Source organism: Annulohypoxylon truncatum (genome assembly GCF_022578515.1).
Source record: "Annulohypoxylon truncatum strain CBS 140777 unplaced genomic scaffold F4807scaffold_31, whole genome shotgun sequence".
Taxonomy (NCBI): Eukaryota; Fungi; Ascomycota; class Sordariomycetes; order Xylariales; family Hypoxylaceae; genus Annulohypoxylon; species Annulohypoxylon truncatum.
In genome coordinates, this window is record NW_025953817.1 from 77871 (window position 1) to 96386 (window position 18516).

Sequence of the window (18516 nt, forward strand, 5' to 3'; positions counted from 1 at the left end):
CAGATTTATCGAGTTGCAAACATTTACGATGTTGGTAAGATTCTGGTTCTGTTCAAATTTTTCATTGCTGTGCCGCTGGTTGGGGTTGTCTCCCGAGACCGTGAAAAGGGGTACCAGTTGGGAGAAAAATAAAAATAAAAAATAAAAAATCGCCAACAGATCGTTTGATTTACATATTATACACTTATGTATATTAATCTTAGGTAATCTCGTAATAAACATACGTGACCGACTTTCCCACGGCGTATATCATTAGTATTCGTCTTAACATAGTACAATGTCCGCCCAAATGCCCAACGCCGAATTTATACATGTTCCACCGGCCGACTGCCTAGGTGGACGCTGCGCTCGACGGTAATCCCGCGACCCGGCCCAATGTGCTCCTCCGAGTGGTTGCCCTCGGCGCTGATATCTACGTCTACTCCTCGCATGTTGTCGGTAAGCCCGATGTCGTCTTTGTAGTCGGTCACCGACCCTAAGGGATAACCCCGGCCGGTACGGCTGATGCCGCTGCTGTCTTGGTTTCGCGAGAAGTAGGAGCCCTGATGCTTCTGCCTGACGGGACGGCCGCGCATCAGAAGCCATATCGGTCGGTACGTCGGAAGACAGGCGCTGAGCACGGCTGTGGATAGCTCGATAACTGCCCAAAAGAAGACGGGCGAGGTGTAGTCTACAAAAGTCAGTTCCAGAACAACAGTGCAAAGGGTGAGCGGGCGATCTTACAAGTCTCGTCATTGAAGTGGAGAGCCAGACGATCACCGACGTGGACATATATGAGAGCACGCGTGAGGCTGAACGCGCATACTCTGTGTTACGGTTAGTAAGTCGGGCTCTCGCAATTAAGGGGTTGACGAAGAACATACGTTGCGCCCAGAAGGAACATAACCAGCACACCCAGCTTCTGCTTCCACGGCAATTGCAATTGCAAGACCATCGGAATGGGCATGACGAGGATGATCACGTCAATGAGGATATCCGAGATGGCCATGCCGTACCACAGCGCAAGCCCGTCGACGCACTTGTTGTGGTAAAATGCCTCGATAAATGGACTGATCGGAAAACAGGTGAAGAGGTTTGCGAAGAAAAATGAGATCGTCCAGCTCACGACGATGCCGAGCACGATCTGGGAGGCGAGCTTGAACGGCCTTCCGTAGAAGATGTCCATGTAAAAGACCAAGATGGACGACTTCACGAATCCGAGACCGACGGTTGAAAGTATGTTGACCGCGAGTTTGCACTATAGAAAATTGGCACCTATTCCCTTTTCTCTAAACCAAAATTGAAGCCTACCTTCTCATAGATGACGAATCGAGGATCGTCCAGGAGCGGTGCCCCGTCCACTCCAACAGTCTGGTGTTGGCCGAGTTGGCCGTTGATGGCGGCAATCAGCTGTACCACGGCACAACCAACAGAAACCGCCTGCATATGTCAGCTGCTTATTTCGACGTCCAAAATCGATATAACTTACAGTTGCAGCTATTACGAGATAATCATCCATCTTGATACCCTTTCCGAGGGCCTTAGCCCACAATCGTAAGCCGACAGCAACGATGGGTAATATCATGAAGGCTATCCCGAGGCCGATCATCTGGCCCTGGGAGTAGTTGTCCGCAATATCTTGAATGACGCCCATCTTGAATGTCTATGCGCGCCGGCGCAAGTTGACAAGAGGGGATGTCGGCGGTGGTAAGAACGATGACGATGACGAAATCTGAGTTATCTAGTAGTGAAAACCACTCTAGAAACTCGAAGATGCTGACTTTCACCAGCCAGAGAAGTATCTACAGCGCTACCATCACTCATACCTACTAAACTCCGAGAGCGTCAGCGTGGGGTCTATGCATTATAAATATCCTCTTACGCATGTGGCCGCATCTTACAACGCCTACTCTTACCAATGGGGCAGGTGATGGCCAAGGTCGGATACTACTGTGCCACCAATACAAATCCCACAATAACACCTTGCCCGTTACTAGCGACCTATTCCAACAATAACCCGAATGGTAACTAAATAATCTTGTTTTTCGTCTTTCCTCCTTCTGGCCTTTTTTGTCTCAACTCCGTCTTCGAAGCGTTACCTAGTTTCTTTCCTACCCTCTATTCATTTCATTAGTGACTACTACTACTACTACTACACCACCACCCTTGGAGGGACTTCGGTATTCTATAGGTGGGGTTTGGGATTGCCTCAACCCATATTTCCCACCACGTAACCCCTCATTAGAGGTCTAGTCGCGACGTACTGCGCAGTAAGACGGTTTTAGCATCCGTCAGAGAGCCGAGTGAAGGCGATCAGGTTCAAGCGATTTAGGTGGTGGGCACGACAGCGGAGGCACAGCAGTCATCTACGCAGTCATCTACAGCAGTCATGTTTCACGGGTTCTAGAATGTGAATACGGTTCGTTGTTTGGCCGGCTGGTACGCTGGTAGGGTAAGATACAGGATACAAGATACAAGACACAGGACACAGGAGGAGATCTTACCGAGTCGAGGGTTTGGAAAAGCAGGAAAGGTGCATACATCATGCCCAGCGAATATCTTTAGCGAATGCCGGCGCTAATGGGAGCAAATAGGCCCCGCGTTGGGTTTCTTCGAGAATCCTTCGGCCGTGCTGACACGCATGGCGATGCGGTACGACCACCTGGTTTTTCGACCAACCAGGGGGTGCTTATCGTCCCGTCTACCTCAGATTGGCCAATAGAATCCTGAGCAGAGCCTAGTTTCATACCCACTTTCTTCCTTTGCATATGCTATAAGCGACATCGCCCAATTAGATGACCAAATTTAACGGAGAGACCCAGCATCTAAAGCCTCGTGGCAGTCGTGGCGCTGCTGAAGAAAATCCAAAACTCCAAGTACCATCGTCTCTGATGTAAAACTGCTCTGCTACCCTACCCAGTCTACCTACTTTACTTTGCTGGGTAGTAATTGTACCTATGCAATCCTGGAACATGCCGTCGCAACATCGAAGTCTTCACATACATGCCAAGCACCTATGTAGGTGGTAGTAATCTAGGTAGCCAAGTTCCAAGCCAAGGCAGCCTCAACCTAGGTTAATACTAACTAATACAAAGGACGTCTAACCAGTAACTGCCTATACGATATCTAGCCCTGGCAGAACTTTTCCAAAGGGCCGAAGCCAAGTACTTGTGCCGTCTACAGTTATAAACAGAATACACTTTTGGGTAAGCTTATCCCGATCCTTCCCTTACTAACCGTTTCCGTTAATAGGTGTTTGTGAGATCATAACCTTTCCTAGATCAGTTAATCGATAGTTCGTGAGCTTATGCGTGGAGACGTTCCATTGCATAATTGGGTCAGGCCGGTCAAGCTGATAGGGTGTAAGTCTCCCGGAAAGCGGTATCGGTTAATCGGCGGATGTGGAATCTATCATGACTGCTGCGTATACCTAGGTCCGTGAGTGAAGAGAATCGTCGAATTTGTCAACGGTATGATAGAGTATATCAATGATTTGAAGATCTTGAAGTAGTGATAACGACCCATACGCTAATCCATTCCATCCTCGCCATACACACATATTGCTAGAACCAAAAGGCATAGGTATTCACTATTAGTTTTAGATCAGTTATTTAACCTAAATCGATGGCCATCTCCTTTTGTCCAAGGTTCCAAGCCTACACGATACTAGTACAACATAATCATCTATCTCAAGAGGACTAGATAAAGTATACTATGATAAATTGAAGGATTGAAGCAAGTGGGTTAATCCACCAGGTTATTGGTTATGGATGGACTTTTAATCAAGTGGCAGGATCCTCCATCGCGTAAATAGATATGGTGGATGAGATGAAGGAGCACGATGGTTTAGAATGGCCCATCAAGGTCTCATTTTTACGATTGCGAGTTAAGAACTCTTTGCTACCCAGTCTGCATGTCATAGGGTAGCCTTCATCAAGACGAGTAACTCCTATATCTTAACAGTTTGGCAAGGGGCAATCAACCCAAAAATGACAACTCATAATTGCCCACCTTACAGTTCTAGCCCTTCTCCTCTTAGCTGAGAGTTTCCCCCAGGAGTGAAGTTGAAAGGAGAGTACGATTGTATCTTGGAACTAATACCTGGCTCTGCCTCCGTTCGGGGAGGTACTCCAGGTGTCCCATGCAGAGGAACGCGCCGACGACCTCGGCCTGATGCATATAGGTAGGTACTTTGGGTAAAGGACGTCCTTCGATGTAAACGATCCATCATCATTATCATCTTGGAACTAGTGCACTTCAGGTAGAATACTCACTGAACAACAACCATATCCACGAAGCTATAAATGACGACGTCAGCGTTGGTAGTTCTTGATTAGCCATTGTTACATTTATAGCATTAATTCTCCGGACAAGGAGATAAGGGAAGTCCATTGGGTCCTGGATTTTGTGACATCGTGCTGAATGTCTCCTATAATAGGTAGCTGTTCCAAGGTTTGGTTATGTTGACACTTGACTTACGCGATTGGTACTCTAATCATGTATAGTTAGTTCAAGCATATTAATCTATCAGATATAGCTAGAGGACGAGTTAAGCTCATAAGCTTACCTATAAACTAGAAACAGAAGCATGCTTGACAGTCACGAACATTCTATTTTCACCATGCTCAAAATACTTTGCCTCACTCGACTCCTTCGATTTGGCTGAGGTCAGATCTTGCTCGGACACAATACTGTCTTTGGTAAACTCCGTGAACTTTGGTCTAATGTCTGCCAGTCAATGAGCAATGCTTAGATACGACCGGTAGTTGTGTTAGACTTGCTTAGTGTTCTTTTGCCAAGCTAGCCAGGTTCACGAACATCTTGACTCTCATCGTCTTGAAGACCAAAACGACACAAACTGGAATATCTAGCCGTCAAGGTTACATCCACATAGCCAACAATGTAACAAACATAAATCGACGAGCTAAGCGACGATGGTATCAGCAAAAGGGGTTTCCCAAGATGTCTAAGATACGACAGAAGCTAGAACTAGGCCAGGACATATACGAACCCCTACCATTATCTCGATCACGTTCTTAGGGGTAGGCCCGGTAGATGGCGCAGCCCCCATAGTACCAAGCATGCCTAGCCCTAGAGTACTAGTCGTAGTACGTGAACTCGGAGAGATCCAGGAGACTTGAACATATCTGGCGGCCATACCCCTACGGATTACCCCTCGTCTCCATTATACAGAGTTGTTAGTCTTAAGGCTCTCGATATGATCAAGGGGTGTATCTGAAGTTTCCGTGTCTGGCCCGTTCCCGTGTCGCGTAGCCAAACTAGACGGCGCCGCGCGGGAGCATTGGCCAAAGGTAGATTTAGAGTTCGGCCTGTGCCTTGTTCCTTGCATGAAGACCACTGACAGCGGGTTCGACGTAGCCGATATCTCGGAGCTGTCATGATTTGGGAAATCTTTGGAGCCGATATCGAAATATGCAAGGAACCAATTCTTCGGTCTAGGCTATCATGGGAATAGAACCGGCGGGATAGATCTTATATGTGTAGGGTTTTCCGTTATGCATGGGTCCGAGACCTGCTTTTTGAGCCGTTCTCTCCTACCACCCCCGCAAGCCACATGCTTCGAGTCCTTGATTTGGACCGTTGAGGTTGGGGGCTAGCCCCTTGTCTCACGATCTGTTCTAGATTCCAGGGGTCCATGACCTACTTTAGCTATCACGATTAGACGCGTGCGGCGTAGGAAGTAAGCGATTCGTCTATTCCCCCTTATACAAATCGCGTATATGCAGTTCGGCGCAGTTGACGATGCTACGGGACGTTACTAGGCTGTCGACAAGCGACAACTTCGCAGGAGTTGGGATTTAGATCGGAATAATAATCCGGAGGAAATCAAGATTTAGAGACAGACCCTTGCTCGCCGACTACCTATACCTACCTACTTGTCAGACTTGTATAGGGGCGCATAGCACCGAGTAAACATATGTATCGTCTTAAGCGATAAGCTTACCTATGTCGTCGGATCATGCACTTCTCCGTCGATGTGGGTATCGTACCCGAGACTTTAATAATCAAGCGACCTGATTGGGCGATTAGACTAGATTCCATCTACCAGTCTACTGGACATGCCCACGGTACTATGCGAATGCTTGCGCAGAAAGTGAGCTTATGTTTGTGAGTTTAGGGGCGACTCGGGCTGTCAGGAGCATCTCTTCCTGCTATTGCATGGTACATACATCGTATGCACACAACAAACATGGTGCTAGGCAAGGATGTATCTTTCTGCATGTCATCCCGTCTTCTCTGCTAAAAATGTGACCTAGGGTCATAAGAGGCGTTCTATTGATCATTTTTGGCATCGAAGGATCATATAGTAAATGTACAGCACATAACCGCAACCACACAACTGCTACACGATCCGAGAAGAGTAATGTGGCTTCGAAGGTTATCGAATTGGACAGACAGACAGGCACAGGTTGGATTGGATTTGCGAAATTGCGCCTAGAAAAAAGATCATCGCCTCTCTGGGCAATCTGGGTCAACATTGATGAGATATTTGTCTGCAATCAATAGCTAGAGCGACATAAATATGTTGGTTCTATGTATCCCTGAGAGCGGACCGCATTGTACGGCGTAAATGGAAGCCGAAGCAAAACAGACCAGAATGCAGGGTACATGACCAGAATGGTGTCCGAGGGACGGGAAGCAAATCATAAAATGACTTCGGTCGGGGCCTTTACTTGGTCCCTGACATCCCTAGGCCACCTATTATGTACCTAGTAACAGCCTAACAGTTGCTTAAGAGTTGCTTAAGAGCAGTTCGAGCTAGAATCCCTGTCCTTTCCCCGTCCCCGGTTCGCCGGTTCCTGCTGATCCTGATGAAATCCCAGCTCCACTGTTGGATCGATCTCCTGATGAGCGTTAAAGTTGTAATAGCCCAGGTAGGATCCCAAGACGGGTGTTCTAGTCGAGTAGAAGCTTGTGACGGACGTATCGTCTTCAATGACATCTATTTCAAATCCCATCAAGACTGATAGCTTAATCATACCTTGTTTTACTAATGCTGTCTGTGATGATATGGATCTGTACTAGTGAAAAGAAGTACACACCTACTGAAAAGATGGGGGCTAAAAAGGCTATGTAGGTACTAACCTAGGTACGTTCTAGTGTTGGTTCGTTGACCATCACCCTCGGCCTAGATCTTCCCCTAACCGCACATGTGCATAGCATCATACGCCTTACCTATCTCATCTGGTGCTCGGTCAAGCTATCAATTTGTGAGCTACGTAAGCATCAACTTAGATAATACATTGAGCCAAGGATCTTCTGTTAGCTAAGAATTCACTCTTGTGTCAGATTGATAGGCATGAATAGATACCTACAATTATCTACGACAAACATTGGACGTGGAGGCAACGTGTTCTACTGCGTTGGTGTTGAAGGTTAAGTAGGTACTGTGTTAGTGTTGAACATTATGAAAACATCGATATGAGCAGGCATTATCACATTATTCCCAATTATTTCATTCAGGCAGATTTCCCCTGAATGTTTTTTTCTTCTCCCCCACATTCGACGCCCTTCTCCACTCTGCATAGCTGGAAGCCGTCCGATTGTTCTACTGACCTAGGTACTGACCTAGTTAGATAGAACCTTATGGTACCATTAGACCTGTTAGCTGGGTAGACCTGCCCAAAAGCGAATAAGAACGGACGAAGAGCCCCTCCCCCTTTACCAGTACCTAATTCATCCCTAAATCATCCCTAGACCATACGACCTTGGTGAGCTCAGGGACCATGGGTACGTGCCCCTCCCCATTGGTTTCTGCGCTGATCTGATCGATCTTATTGCTTGATCGGGATGGGTGCTCGGTCTTGGACTTACACCAGAACGGGTCAGCTAGCCAACCAGAATACGACCTGCCTAAGACAAAAAAATAAAATAGGTCAGAAAAGGGAAAAAAAAGGGTGTTCGTGACACACGTGGTAGTGAGCGAGAGTGGAAAAAAACAAAACAAGAAACATACAGGAAAAAAGCAATTGGACCTACATACATACATACATACAATACCTACATATACATACATACCTCATACATACGTATACAAATCTATACAAGGCCTTACGTATCAAGCATGGGTCTCTTCTCACGAAGGTCCAAAACGCCGAAGCCGGTCAAGGCCACGGCGGGCGCGGATGGGGGAGGAGGATTGGGGACGGGGAACGACTCGGCCAGCCTCAACTCGGAAGGGTCCAACATGAGGAGCTCGTCGACGGGCAACTCGCGACTGCAGATTCACAATACCAACCGCACGTCGGCCAGCAGCGTACAGACGCCCCTAACTCCCATGACGCCGCATCACCCCCTGCCCCGAATCAACCTGCCGAAACCGCCAGACCCGTCGCTCGACGCGGTGGGCTACCTCAAGAGCCTCGGCTCCGTACGCGAGCGCTCCAAGATCGTGACCGACAAGGCTCTGCGCAACTCCCTAAGCCATTTCGACGTGGACATGGCCAAGTTTCCCGATGTGGTCACGTTCGTATGCGGTATCATCAAGGTCTGGGAAATGCCGAAATCCGCCCCCCATTTTTTTCTTTACTAGACACTACCTACCTAGTATACTATACTAGTGTGATGTATTATAGTAGGGTGTGATGTATAGGGTGTGCTGACTAGGAGCTATACTATAGCGAGACTTCGACCCGCCGTTTTCCTCCATCCCGCCCCACGGCCGGTATCAGCACTTCTGCGTCGGCGGCCGGGATCGGGTCGCCAACCTGCTCGCCACCTTCCCCCAGAACGTCGACAGCACCGAGAAATGTCGCAGCCTGATCGATCTGTTCCTCGTCAGCGTCCTGCTCGACGCCGGCGCCGGCACTACCTGGAGCTTCAAGAGCGCCGAGAACGGTCGCGTATATAGGAGATCGGAGGGTTTAGCTATCGCGAGCTTGGAGATGTTCAAGGCTGTATGTCACCCACGATATATATATAATATTTATGCGCACGAATGAAATGCATTGATGCATTTCTTCACTCGCTAAGAAGTCGGCGCTAACTGCATCGCAATAGGGATTGTTCTCCGGGAACCCGAACAACAAATTCCAGGTGGACAAAGATGGTCTCCGAAAGCTCACCGTCGAGCAATTGGCCAAGGGTATGCAATCGCGGCCCGGGAGCGAGGTCGCCGGCATAGAAGGTAGAGCGCAACTCCTGATCCGGCTAGGCAGCGCGCTGGAGGAGAAGACCGAATATTTCGGCGATGATGGACGGCCTGGTAATTTGATCGGTACGTGGTGTATCTCATAGGACTGGCTAACCCCCTGATATTCGGCGAGTAGAATTTCTGACCGGATTGGTATGCGCAGACTATCTCCTCGCCCACCCGACGACGCAAGCCACTTCAAATCCCATCGTAGTTCTTCCTGTGCTCTGGAATGCGCTCATGTCCGGACTCGCCCCAATATGGCCTTCGTCGCGAACGGCAATCGATGGCGTCTCGCTCGGAGACGCATGGCCCTGCTCCTCGATGCCGCAGCAGACGCCGTCGCCCACATCTCCCAATCTATCCCCCTTCCCCAACGCGCAGGGTGCCGCGGCTTGGGAATCCATACTACCTTTCCACAAGCTCACGCAATGGCTCACGTACTCGTTGATGCAGCCCATGCAGACCCTCCTACGGATCCAGTTCGCCGGCACCGAGCTGCTAACCGGCCTACCGGAGTACAGAAATGGCGGTTTATTCATCGACCTCGGCGTCCTGACGCTCAAGAGCGACGACAACGAGCGCGGCCTGCAACACTACAACGACTACTGCCGACGGACGGGCACTAAGGGCGTGGAGGTAGCGCCTATGTTCGAGCCGGGCGACGACGTGATCGTGGAGTGGAGAGGTGTTACCGTGGGTTTCCTCGACAAACTCCTAGTCGAGGTCAATAAGGCTCTTAAGAGAGAGCTCAATGGCGGCGAGCTCACGCTGGCGCAATTACTTGAGGCGGGAAGCTGGAAGGTATGTTTCTGGTGTAGCGATGCTGCCACTATGTCCGACTATCCGCAATTGTTTGACTCACATACTAATACTGATATCTACAGGGCGGCCGCGAGATCGCGGAAGTCAGCCGACCAAATACAAAGGAACCGCCTATCCTGATCGACTCGGACGGGACTGTATTCTAACACGGAGGCCATCGTCATCCCCCTATCGTGTTTCTTCTCATCTGTCATTTTTAACCTCCCTTCCCTTTCCCTTCATAACTAGTGTATTATGAGATATTAAACAAAAAAAGGTCGCCGGACCTGGTTAGACATGTTTTGGGACTTCATACCCCCTTTCTTCCCTTACTATGCACGCGCTCTTAGCTTCGAAGCGCGGGTCATTCTCAAAAGCCGGTTTTCGAAAAAATACAATACCACTACCACCACCTACTTGGCTAGGGCTCTCCTAATTACTAGAGATTAAAAAGAAGAAATAAGGTCGAGGAAAAAATCAAGGAAAATTCAAGCAGGTTATAGGTGCCGTCTCATGGATGGGACGTGGCGACAACACCCTCGTCGGCGCAAGTTGCTCGTGATTCTCGACGAGGTTTGCGGTTTTGCGCTGGGGAATGATCAGAGGATCGATCGGCACTTTCGTCTAGGATAGTATCGCCGGAGAACCTAATTAATCATCCCTACGAGATATCTTGTCCTTCGCGACGTGAAACTTCCTTTGTGAATAATGTTAAAGTGGTTGAATGCTACGATAGCACGCAGTCGGTAGTCTCAGTTGGCTACGTAGTAGCTTCTAGTAGCTTGCTGCCGTGGTAGAGGATTAGCTGAGACTTCATCTGATTTGAGATCACTTTGTTACTATTACACACGATATATCCATACATGTATACATAGTACAATGCAATTCCGATTGAGTGCATCATACCTCACCCAAGCCAGATGCCTTTCTCAGGCAGCGAATACCTTTCGTATCCGTCCACGTCATGCTACGATCCCGGCCTCCGCATCGCACACCAAACTAACCAACGGACTTCAAGACCGTTTCTGAGTGTGCCGCCGGCGCATCTCCTCCATTCGCTGTGCCTTCTGCTTTTCTTCCGCGCTCCTACGCTGCTCATACTCGTAGGCTCTCTTATAATATTCCTTCTTCTTGTTCTCGGTAGAATCCATGAGGGATTGCATGATCCCTCCGCCCGGGGAACTGGTCGATGCGACACCCGCCAAGCTAGCTGCTTGAGACTTGGTCGGAAGAGGAGGCATGCCGACCCAGCGACGAATCCCCGGGTTGAGGGTCGCCGACGACTGGATGACGGAGGTGACGCTAAACATCAGGAAAAACCACTGCAGGCCGGCTGGTAGCCAGGCCGTGGCGAGAAACATGACGGGAGGAAGGACGTAGATCATCCCTTGTTGCACGCTTGCCATTACGCCGGTGGGGGGGGCCAGGTTAGCGGCTTGCGTTTGCTAATACGTAGCCTGTTAGCATGACGTCCTAGAGGGATCGGGAAGTCGCTTACCTTAAACAGGAGCGCCGTGATGGCGACGGATGTGAAGGGAAGTATAAAATAGGGGTCGTGCACGGTCAGGTCCGTAAACCACAGCACGCCTCCCGTCTCCAGGCTGGGTACGGGGATGGCGGCCATGTTCCGGAGTAGTCGAAACATGCCCCAGCTGAAAGGAAAAGACAAAAACGAAGCCAGCGACTTTATCGTACTAGCACCTGACGATTTTTTGAGGGCCATCATCTTCATCGTTGCCTGCCTCTGACCCATCGGGTCGCGTCCTGCATAAGAAGCTTCGTCAAATTGCTTCTTGGCCTCTAGATATTCCGGACTTCGAGCGAGCTCCGCCAGTTTCGCTTGGTGCACGCTACTTCGTAGGGTTGGTACGAATAAAAGAGCGCGCCATGCGAAGGCCATGATAGTCAAGGTAGCCCACCAGGGCATGTCTGCGTAGATGTGTATGTGTTCGATGAGCCATTCGCAACAGGCGGTAGGGCCCCATCCGAAGTCCAAGCCGAGGCTCTTGAGGTATCCTATCTGCTCAGGGATATCAAGTATAGACGTAACTTCCAAATCGCTGAGGAAGCTCGGTTCGGGCTGTGTCGAGCCCAGATCGACATGCTGCGTCGGACTTGATGGCGCAATATCTTGAGGTGCTGGAGAACTTTGCGCCCAGGCTTCCGGGGGCGCAACGGGTTCCGACGGTTCCGATAGTCCTGACGATTCCGGAGCAGTGGAGGGAGAAGCAGGCTGCGTCTCAGCAGGAGATTTCTGTTTCGAAGAGAAGGGCCATAACGACAAGTTTCGCGAAGTTCCGGAACGCTGGGCAAAGACGCCAGACGCAGTAGCCGCAAGAACGGTGCGGGAACCAATTGCAGATATCGGCGCAGAAGACGCGACTCGGGATCGACCCAACAGTAGAGATCGAGACTGCGCCTGAGAGAAGTGGCGTAGGGGGACTTGCAGAGGTCGAACCGACTATAAGAGAAAGAAGCTCTGCATTAGCGATGAGATTTAGGAATCATGAACTGCCAATCGGGGGAATATGTTATACCTGTGTCCGAGCAGATCTAGTAGCCCGCAGAGCGGAAGCCGGGCTCGACCTCGAAAGTCCTCTGCTCGGCAACATGACGCTGATTGTGGACTCTATAAAGACAGAGTCGAGATGCGACAAGACTTCCGAAGCGGAATAATTTTTTAATCGGATTGACCACAGTACATTCGGTACTTCCCTACGTAGATCCTCCAATGTTCTGCTATCGATAAGTCAAATACCCACTGTGGGGTAAGAGCATAACCAATAGGAGCAAGACATTGGTATCTGGTAGGAGCGGCATCTGTCTTTCACTTTCTGCTTCATTAATAGGTACCTATCCAATGTCGACAGTAGGTACATAGATACCTGGTATAACACACTCCAAGAACTGTACCCGTACATATCAAATATTCAACTCGAATTATAATCCGACGAGCCTCATGGTAAGTGGATAGGCAGACACATCCTGAGAGCAGGACAATAAGATGTGGGCATGCATGTATGTATGCACGCACTTAAAGCAAAGAGACCCTTGAAATTTAAGATGGCCCCGAGGAATTCATGTACATTTTACTGTAATTATCTTAAGACTGGGTTTCCTTCGTCGAAAGAACCTTTATACACAAACAATACCCAACATCCAACGTCCAATGTCCATCTCTTGGCCTTTTTGATTTTTCCTTCCTCTCTCCCGCCCGTCTAGTTTGATAGGTATTCAGCGTGTCAGATACATGTAGTGTATAGTGTACCTAGGTACGTATGTCTATGAGATATGCCTGCCATTTCCAGCCCTACGGTAAATGTACAAGTATTGCAGCTATCCGGACAGCAGTTACTCCAAGCTCGCAAGATCTCGTAGGTCCGGTCGCGGTTTTGGTCGATCGCGAATCTCGATGCCCGGGCCGATGGGGTGCACTCGTTGTCGGGACAGAGGGAAGACCTGCGCAGTTGAACAACGTCAGCTCTGCTTTCCGAATATATATGCTGTAATATTATGTTAGTTCGATATTGCTTACTCTTGTACCTCCCCACCCCAACCTAAAGGCGGCTTCGTGCGCGAACAGCTCTCCAAATCCCAGCATCATGCCGTTGATAAATGGCAGCAGCAGGTTAATGGCCGCACCTCGGAGCATAGACCAGACGGTCGGAGGTTTGTATAGGACCATAGGCGGCGAGGACGACGAAGGTGGCGAGGTTGATATGTCTTCGCCGGCCGAATATTGCTCGCTATCCGAGTGCATCGTGACGCCGGACTCGGCGAGCGGATTTGTTTCTTCGGAAGACATGGCGAGAGTGTCTGGTTATGTTGAGGATATCTAGGAGTATGTGCGGGAAGTGATTATTTTCGGAGATTATCTATTTCACCTGTCAGGTCTCATATCGGGGGTTGTCGTGACTCGGAGCTGGAACAACAGCAGCCAACTGACACCTATGGTCTGGGTGCTTCAAAGTTGAAATGGTTGGAGAAGGCTCAACATTGAAGATGTCGGGTTTAAGATCGGTACCTACTGGTGTACCTAGGTAGCTAGGAAAGTTGGAAACGAAATAACATTGGAAAGAATAGGGCAATGTCTCTAAACCCATTCAGGTAATCAGCTAGCTCTGATTCTCCTAAATCAAGTTAGTGATGTCACTGTAGAAATCCCATCTCATCCCACTTGCACTTTGTAATTAACAAGGTCAAAATTAGGTAGGTACTAAAGTGCTGAGTGGCACTGGGCAACTGCTCGTCATGTTGCGTTTGGAGGGGCCGGAGGGGTCTACATAGGTACATATCTAGGTACCTACTGCCTAAGCTAATGAGATTTCAGTGGAAGGACCCCCCACCAACCTCCCCCGCGGTTGCTCTCGTACCGGTAATGGACTGCGATTAGGCCACTGTGGGGAGCTTGACGTCGTCGCTGAAGCTGCCTAAGAGCAGAGCCTTCCTTCCAATTAATTCTACCAACAAACGTCACATCATAACCTTAGCTTCGAGGTACAGTTTCTCATTCGTTCAACGCTAGAGTTACCTGACAACTTCTCTTCTTTATCTTCATATCTTTGAACTGTGAACCGTGAACCGTGCAAAAATAAAAGGTCGGCCGTTTATTTTCACGAACCCCATCATTTTACAACAACACTCTACTTCTATTTGTCCGTTCTTCATCCACGCCCGATTATCAACGCCGCCATTTATTGCAACATGGCGAGCAGCGTCGATCACGATGCTCTTACGAGCGAGCTGATGAATATGACTGGGGCCTCGACCGAACAGGTATGTGCAACCTCTAGGGCTATTTTTTGCTATGATTAAATTACTGCATCTTACCATATAGTCGACGGCCCATTCCAATCCTACTTCTATATCGGCTAACACTGCTTTAGGCTACCCAGTACCTCTCCGCAAGCAACTGGGACCTTGCTTCCGCTGCCCAAGCCTTCTTCGCCGACGAGGAAGAGCAGGACGCCGCGGGTGTTCCTCCCGTGACTACTGGTGCCACCAGCTCCTCGACTTATACGGGCCCGCGCACCCTCGATGGTCGACCTGCCCCGCAAGCCATTCCCACCATTTCCAGCTCATCCAAGAAGCCACCCAAGAAGACGGGACTCGCCACCTTGAGTTCTCTCGGAGGCGGCCACGGCCATGATCACGATGACGACGACGATGATGAGGACGATGAAGATATTCACAGAGACACATACGCTGGAGGCGAGAAGAGTGGACTTGCGGTTCAGGATCCGAGCCAGCGCAGCACCGATCCTCGACGAATCCTGAATGACCTTCTTGCCAAGGCCCAGAGGTACGGATATCCGTCCCCTTATTTCGCTATTGTACTGGTAAACTAACCTTGAATGGTACAGCAATGCGCAACGTCCTGAGGCCTCATCCCCCGCCGGTCCCTCCAGCACGCGAGCCTTCCGCGGTGCCGGTCAGACTCTGGGTGGTGAAGGCACACCCAGTCGTACCATTCCCGACCCCCTCGGACAAGCTGCTGCTGCCCCCGGAAGCCGTGCACGCCCTCAAGGCGGCGAGGTCCAAGAGCGAACGCTGCACCTGTGGCGCGATGGTTTTAGCATTGACGACGGAGAGTTGCGCCGATTCGATGACCCCGAGAACACCGATGCTTTGAGTATGATCCAGCAAGGCCGCGCGCCTATTCATCTGATGAACGTTCGATACGACGAGCCCCTCGATGTTAAGTTGCAGCAGCACGACGAGAATTACCGACCTCTTCCCAAGGTTTACAAGCCATTCGGTGGTGAGGGTCGCCGTCTTGGAAGCCCCGTGCCGGGCGAGTCTAGTGCCGCTACTACTACCACGACTCTATCCACCTCGTCAGCTCCTGCCCCGGCCGCTGCTGCCGCGCCGTCTTCGTCAACACGTCCTAGCACCTTGGTGGACGAGTCTCAACCTACACTCATGATTCGCATCCAGATGCCTGACGGCACGCGATTACCGGCTCGATTTAACACCTCGCAGACGATCAACGACGTGTACGACTTCATCTCCCGTTCCTCGCCCGGACTTAGCGCCGGTGGATGGGTGTTAGCTACGACTTTCCCCAACAAAGACCACACGGACAAATCCCTAAAGCTGGGTGACATGGCAGAGTTCAAGAAAGGTGGTACTGCTATGGTGAAGAGAGACAAATGAGTACGGGTATGACGTTTCTGATATGCTGGGCGTTTATCGCGATAGAACTGCAGTTCCTAGATAATTTGCCTAAGTAGCTATGGCATTAGATGCAGAAGTCATAGACACGAAGAATCGCCTATTGCGATTAATTTGAAGAAACGATCCCTTGCATTTTTATCTTGACTTTGGATTGTGCTGGTGATATGAATCAACTACCTAGTAAGTACCTGATCTTTATCAATGTGGAATAGTAAGCTCGTCAGTATGTCAAGCCGAACGAGTCGATTCAATACTTCGAGATGTGTCCCATGAAGTGGTTAGTATCAGTTGCGGGCGCACATTTCCAGGTTGATAATAGACCTAACAAGTCGCCAGCATGGAAGTCAACGCCGTCTTCTCGGCAGACGAAATGGTCAACTTCCAGTAGCTCTTGACGGCGACCCAGGAGCTGGCGTAGGTGCAGTAGAAGCTCGACAGCGGCGGCTTCCACGCGTCGGGGGACTTGTCGCCCTTGGACTGGTTGACGTTGTCCGTCACGGCCCAGAGCTGCGGCCGGGTCACGTCGTTGGCGAATTGCTCGCGCTTGGCTGTCGTCCATGCGTTTGCGCCGGACTGCGAGGTGTTAGCAGGGTGAAGTATGGGTATGTGTATATGTAATACGGCCAAAACTAGGCAGTATTGAGCCCATTGCTTAGGTAGATATCTACCCCTTAATGCAAGACTCTACACATAACCGAATAGACAACGAAAATTAGAAAAGGGAACGTACGATCCAGGCATTCTTCAACGGAACCATGTGGTCGATATCCACATCGGACGGCAGCGTCCACTTGCCGCCGTCGTAGGGGCTCGTCCAGGTGCCGCTCGTCGGGTAGCAGTCGGAGCCGACGACGACGCTGGTGCCGTCGCGCTTGAGCACGTACTCGCGCGTGTTGCAGGTCCCCTCGATGGTGTCCCACGTCGGGAACAGGTCCCGCTCGTAGGCGCCGTCGTCGACTTGCGCCGCGACGGTGAGGGCGGCGAGCTGGGTTTTGGCGGACGAGGCGGAGGGGATGCCGGGCTAGTTAGTTGGTTAGTTTTATGTTTATGTGAAGATATGTACGACGAGGTATGAGAGTATGTTGTCAGATTTGAAAGACTGGGAACTTGGGAAGCTTACAGGAGTCGGCATGGGCATAGGCATAGCAACCGGAGCCGGCATCGGCGCAGCGAGAACTGCGTTCGCGGACAGGAGACCGCCGAGAGTGTACGAGAACCTCATGATGAAGGTGTCGAAGGTGTCGATTCTAGTAGTTCTAGTAATCTACCTACGGAGGAGGAGGGTGTTACCAGGCGAATCAAGGAGGGCAGGTTGGTTACACTATATACCCAGGTAATGCCAGGCACGAGTCAGTCCATTTACCTAAGCTTGTGATCGGAATCTGGGCGCTGGTCGATCTCTCCCGGGTTCGACTACAATCCCATCCCATGGTTATACACATGTGCATGCATCTTACACCGCAGACGCCAACTTCCCGAACAAGCAGCGGACTTCGGATCAATTGGCGCAGGCACAGGAATCAAGGCAGGCTCCGCGGGGGATTCTGACGTCGATAGGAGCATTCCGATATGGAGGTAAGTAGCTCGATGTCTTACTGTCTTACCCCGGGGCGGGGAGGACGCTCATATCTCAGGACATGTGTTACATAGTGCGAAGCTGAATCTGACCTGCCGAATTGAACGAGTCGTCGGTAGTATCAGAGGCACGCTGAGATCTCGACGGGGCGGCGATCGTCCGTAGCTGGAATAGGCGAGAAAGTAGGTGCATGCGCCTGTGCAGCTTTAACTTGAAACTACGCGATCAAGTTCACGGTATTAGCAAGCATAGGTGATATAGCCTCGGCGTTATAGGTCCAGTGATGGAAAGCCAAGACGAGCCATCGTGAGTAAAGTCATCGTGCCATTCATATGCTCAGCAGGTATTCGTTGAAAACTAACTACATTCATGGGTATCGATTGACCCTTTCATCAAAGTCGTGCAGCATACAGCGCAAGAAACGCTTATCATTGGCTAGGAGCTCGTCCCAACCAACCTTCCTAATCCGGGAAGTAGACCGATCTTCAGGGACCAAGACGCCGCGCCGATGAACCGTCGCTCCCGGCGTTCACATTGATAAGGCCAATAAAGCTGCACCGCATACGAACGTGCCGATATCATCAATGTTCGACCATCATCATCCTCCCCGTGAAACATGTCGTCCGTAGCGCTTTTGAATAATAGGAATGATGTATGGAGAGAGCATGTCCCGAATTCGGCCAGGACTTCGCGATGTCCATGGAGTATGCGAGGTCCTAATCTCAAATACGAGGACCGACCATTCTCATCCCGTCAAAAACCAGGTACCATGAGCTCCTGCCACCGTATAATTCTATCCACCCGGAACTCTCTAGATAAAGAGGCC

General features: G+C 50.2%; 6 protein-coding genes across 6 annotated transcripts; 2 read left to right on the plus strand and 4 right to left on the minus strand.

Moving 5' to 3' along the window:
• Positions 1 to 64: 64 nt before the first annotated feature.
• On the minus strand, positions 65 to 1834 carry F4807DRAFT_215006 (uncharacterized protein). Its single transcript, XM_047993973.1, has 5 exons — positions 1469 to 1834; positions 1291 to 1419; positions 864 to 1237; positions 724 to 806; positions 65 to 670 (listed from the first exon to the last, which is right to left on the minus strand). The coding sequence occupies exons 1-5, from the start codon at positions 1631 to 1633 to the stop codon at positions 306 to 308; spliced, it is 1116 nt and encodes a 371-aa protein (XP_047851320.1). The 5' UTR covers positions 1634 to 1834; the 3' UTR covers positions 65 to 305.
• A 5932-nt stretch (positions 1835 to 7766) lies between these two features.
• On the plus strand, positions 7767 to 10481 carry F4807DRAFT_215749 (DUF1688-domain-containing protein). The gene is made up of 5 exons (XM_047993977.1): positions 7767 to 8488; positions 8622 to 8897; positions 9001 to 9217; positions 9270 to 9937; positions 10021 to 10481. The coding sequence occupies exons 1-5, from the start codon at positions 8066 to 8068 to the stop codon at positions 10102 to 10104; spliced, it is 1668 nt and encodes a 555-aa protein (XP_047851321.1). The 5' UTR covers positions 7767 to 8065; the 3' UTR covers positions 10105 to 10481.
• Positions 10482 to 10737: 256 nt separating this feature from the next.
• Positions 10738 to 12615, minus strand: F4807DRAFT_437337 (60Kd inner membrane protein-domain-containing protein). Its single transcript, XM_047999020.1, has 3 exons — positions 12475 to 12615; positions 11436 to 12398; positions 10738 to 11382 (listed from the first exon to the last, which is right to left on the minus strand). Exons 1-3 carry the CDS (start codon positions 12547 to 12549, stop codon positions 10951 to 10953), a joined length of 1470 nt encoding a protein of 489 aa, XP_047851322.1. The 5' UTR covers positions 12550 to 12615; the 3' UTR covers positions 10738 to 10950.
• Positions 12616 to 12813: 198 nt separating this feature from the next.
• Positions 12814 to 14128, minus strand: F4807DRAFT_437339 (TOM13-domain-containing protein). The gene is made up of 2 exons (XM_047999021.1): positions 13473 to 14128; positions 12814 to 13396 (listed from the first exon to the last, which is right to left on the minus strand). The coding sequence occupies exons 1-2, from the start codon at positions 13740 to 13742 to the stop codon at positions 13289 to 13291; spliced, it is 378 nt and encodes a 125-aa protein (XP_047851323.1). The 5' UTR covers positions 13743 to 14128; the 3' UTR covers positions 12814 to 13288.
• Positions 14129 to 14401: 273 nt separating this feature from the next.
• On the plus strand, positions 14402 to 16227 carry F4807DRAFT_215837 (SEP-domain-containing protein). The gene is made up of 3 exons (XM_047993982.1): positions 14402 to 14713; positions 14824 to 15239; positions 15301 to 16227. The coding sequence occupies exons 1-3, from the start codon at positions 14642 to 14644 to the stop codon at positions 16091 to 16093; spliced, it is 1281 nt and encodes a 426-aa protein (XP_047851324.1). The 5' UTR covers positions 14402 to 14641; the 3' UTR covers positions 16094 to 16227.
• Positions 16228 to 16264: 37 nt separating this feature from the next.
• F4807DRAFT_215812 (uncharacterized protein) lies at positions 16265 to 17821 on the minus strand. Its single transcript, XM_047993980.1, has 3 exons — positions 17235 to 17821; positions 16845 to 17135; positions 16265 to 16687 (listed from the first exon to the last, which is right to left on the minus strand). Exons 1-3 carry the CDS (start codon positions 17334 to 17336, stop codon positions 16436 to 16438), a joined length of 645 nt encoding a protein of 214 aa, XP_047851325.1. The 5' UTR covers positions 17337 to 17821; the 3' UTR covers positions 16265 to 16435.
• Positions 17822 to 18516: the final 695 nt, after the last annotated feature.

Excerpts from the sequence above, each read along its gene's own strand:
- F4807DRAFT_437337 (XM_047999020.1), bottom strand. The coding sequence starts at position 12,549 with ATGTTGCCGAGCAGAGGACTTTCGAGGTCGAGCCCGGCTTCCGCTCTG. Across the intron at positions 12,399-12,474 it reads CTAGATCTGCTCGGACACAG|TCGGTTCGACCTCTGCAAGT; the intron begins GTATAACATATT and ends TTTCTCTTATAG. Across the intron at positions 11,383-11,435 it reads TCACGGCGCTCCTGTTTAAG|CAAACGCAAGCCGCTAACCT; the intron begins GTAAGCGACTTC and ends GCTACGTATTAG.
- F4807DRAFT_215006 (XM_047993973.1), bottom strand. The coding sequence starts at position 1,633 with ATGGGCGTCATTCAAGATATTGCGGACAACTACTCCCAGGGCCAGATG. Across the intron at positions 1,420-1,468 it reads ATCTCGTAATAGCTGCAACT|GCGGTTTCTGTTGGTTGTGC; the intron begins GTAAGTTATATC and ends TGACATATGCAG. Across the intron at positions 807-863 it reads ATGTTCCTTCTGGGCGCAAC|AGTATGCGCGTTCAGCCTCA; the intron begins GTATGTTCTTCG and ends ACCGTAACACAG.
- F4807DRAFT_215837 (XM_047993982.1), top strand. The coding sequence starts at position 14,642 with ATGGCGAGCAGCGTCGATCACGATGCTCTTACGAGCGAGCTGATGAAT. Across the intron at positions 14,714-14,823 it reads CTGGGGCCTCGACCGAACAG|GCTACCCAGTACCTCTCCGC; the intron begins GTATGTGCAACC and ends ACACTGCTTTAG. Across the intron at positions 15,240-15,300 it reads CTTCTTGCCAAGGCCCAGAG|CAATGCGCAACGTCCTGAGG; the intron begins GTACGGATATCC and ends TGAATGGTACAG.
- F4807DRAFT_215812 (XM_047993980.1), bottom strand. The coding sequence starts at position 17,336 with ATGAGGTTCTCGTACACTCTCGGCGGTCTCCTGTCCGCGAACGCAGTT. Across the intron at positions 17,136-17,234 it reads CTATGCCCATGCCGACTCCT|CCCGGCATCCCCTCCGCCTC; the intron begins GTAAGCTTCCCA and ends CCAACTAACTAG. Across the intron at positions 16,688-16,844 it reads CGTTGAAGAATGCCTGGATC|TCCGGCGCAAACGCATGGAC; the intron begins GTACGTTCCCTT and ends AACACCTCGCAG.
- F4807DRAFT_437339 (XM_047999021.1), bottom strand. The coding sequence starts at position 13,742 with ATGTCTTCCGAAGAAACAAATCCGCTCGCCGAGTCCGGCGTCACGATG. Across the intron at positions 13,397-13,472 it reads TGGGGTGGGGAGGTACAAGA|GTCTTCCCTCTGTCCCGACA; the intron begins GTAAGCAATATC and ends TCAACTGCGCAG.
- F4807DRAFT_215749 (XM_047993977.1), top strand. The coding sequence starts at position 8,066 with ATGGGTCTCTTCTCACGAAGGTCCAAAACGCCGAAGCCGGTCAAGGCC. Across the intron at positions 8,489-8,621 it reads TCGTATGCGGTATCATCAAG|CGAGACTTCGACCCGCCGTT; the intron begins GTCTGGGAAATG and ends GCTATACTATAG. Across the intron at positions 8,898-9,000 it reads GCTTGGAGATGTTCAAGGCT|GGATTGTTCTCCGGGAACCC; the intron begins GTATGTCACCCA and ends GCATCGCAATAG.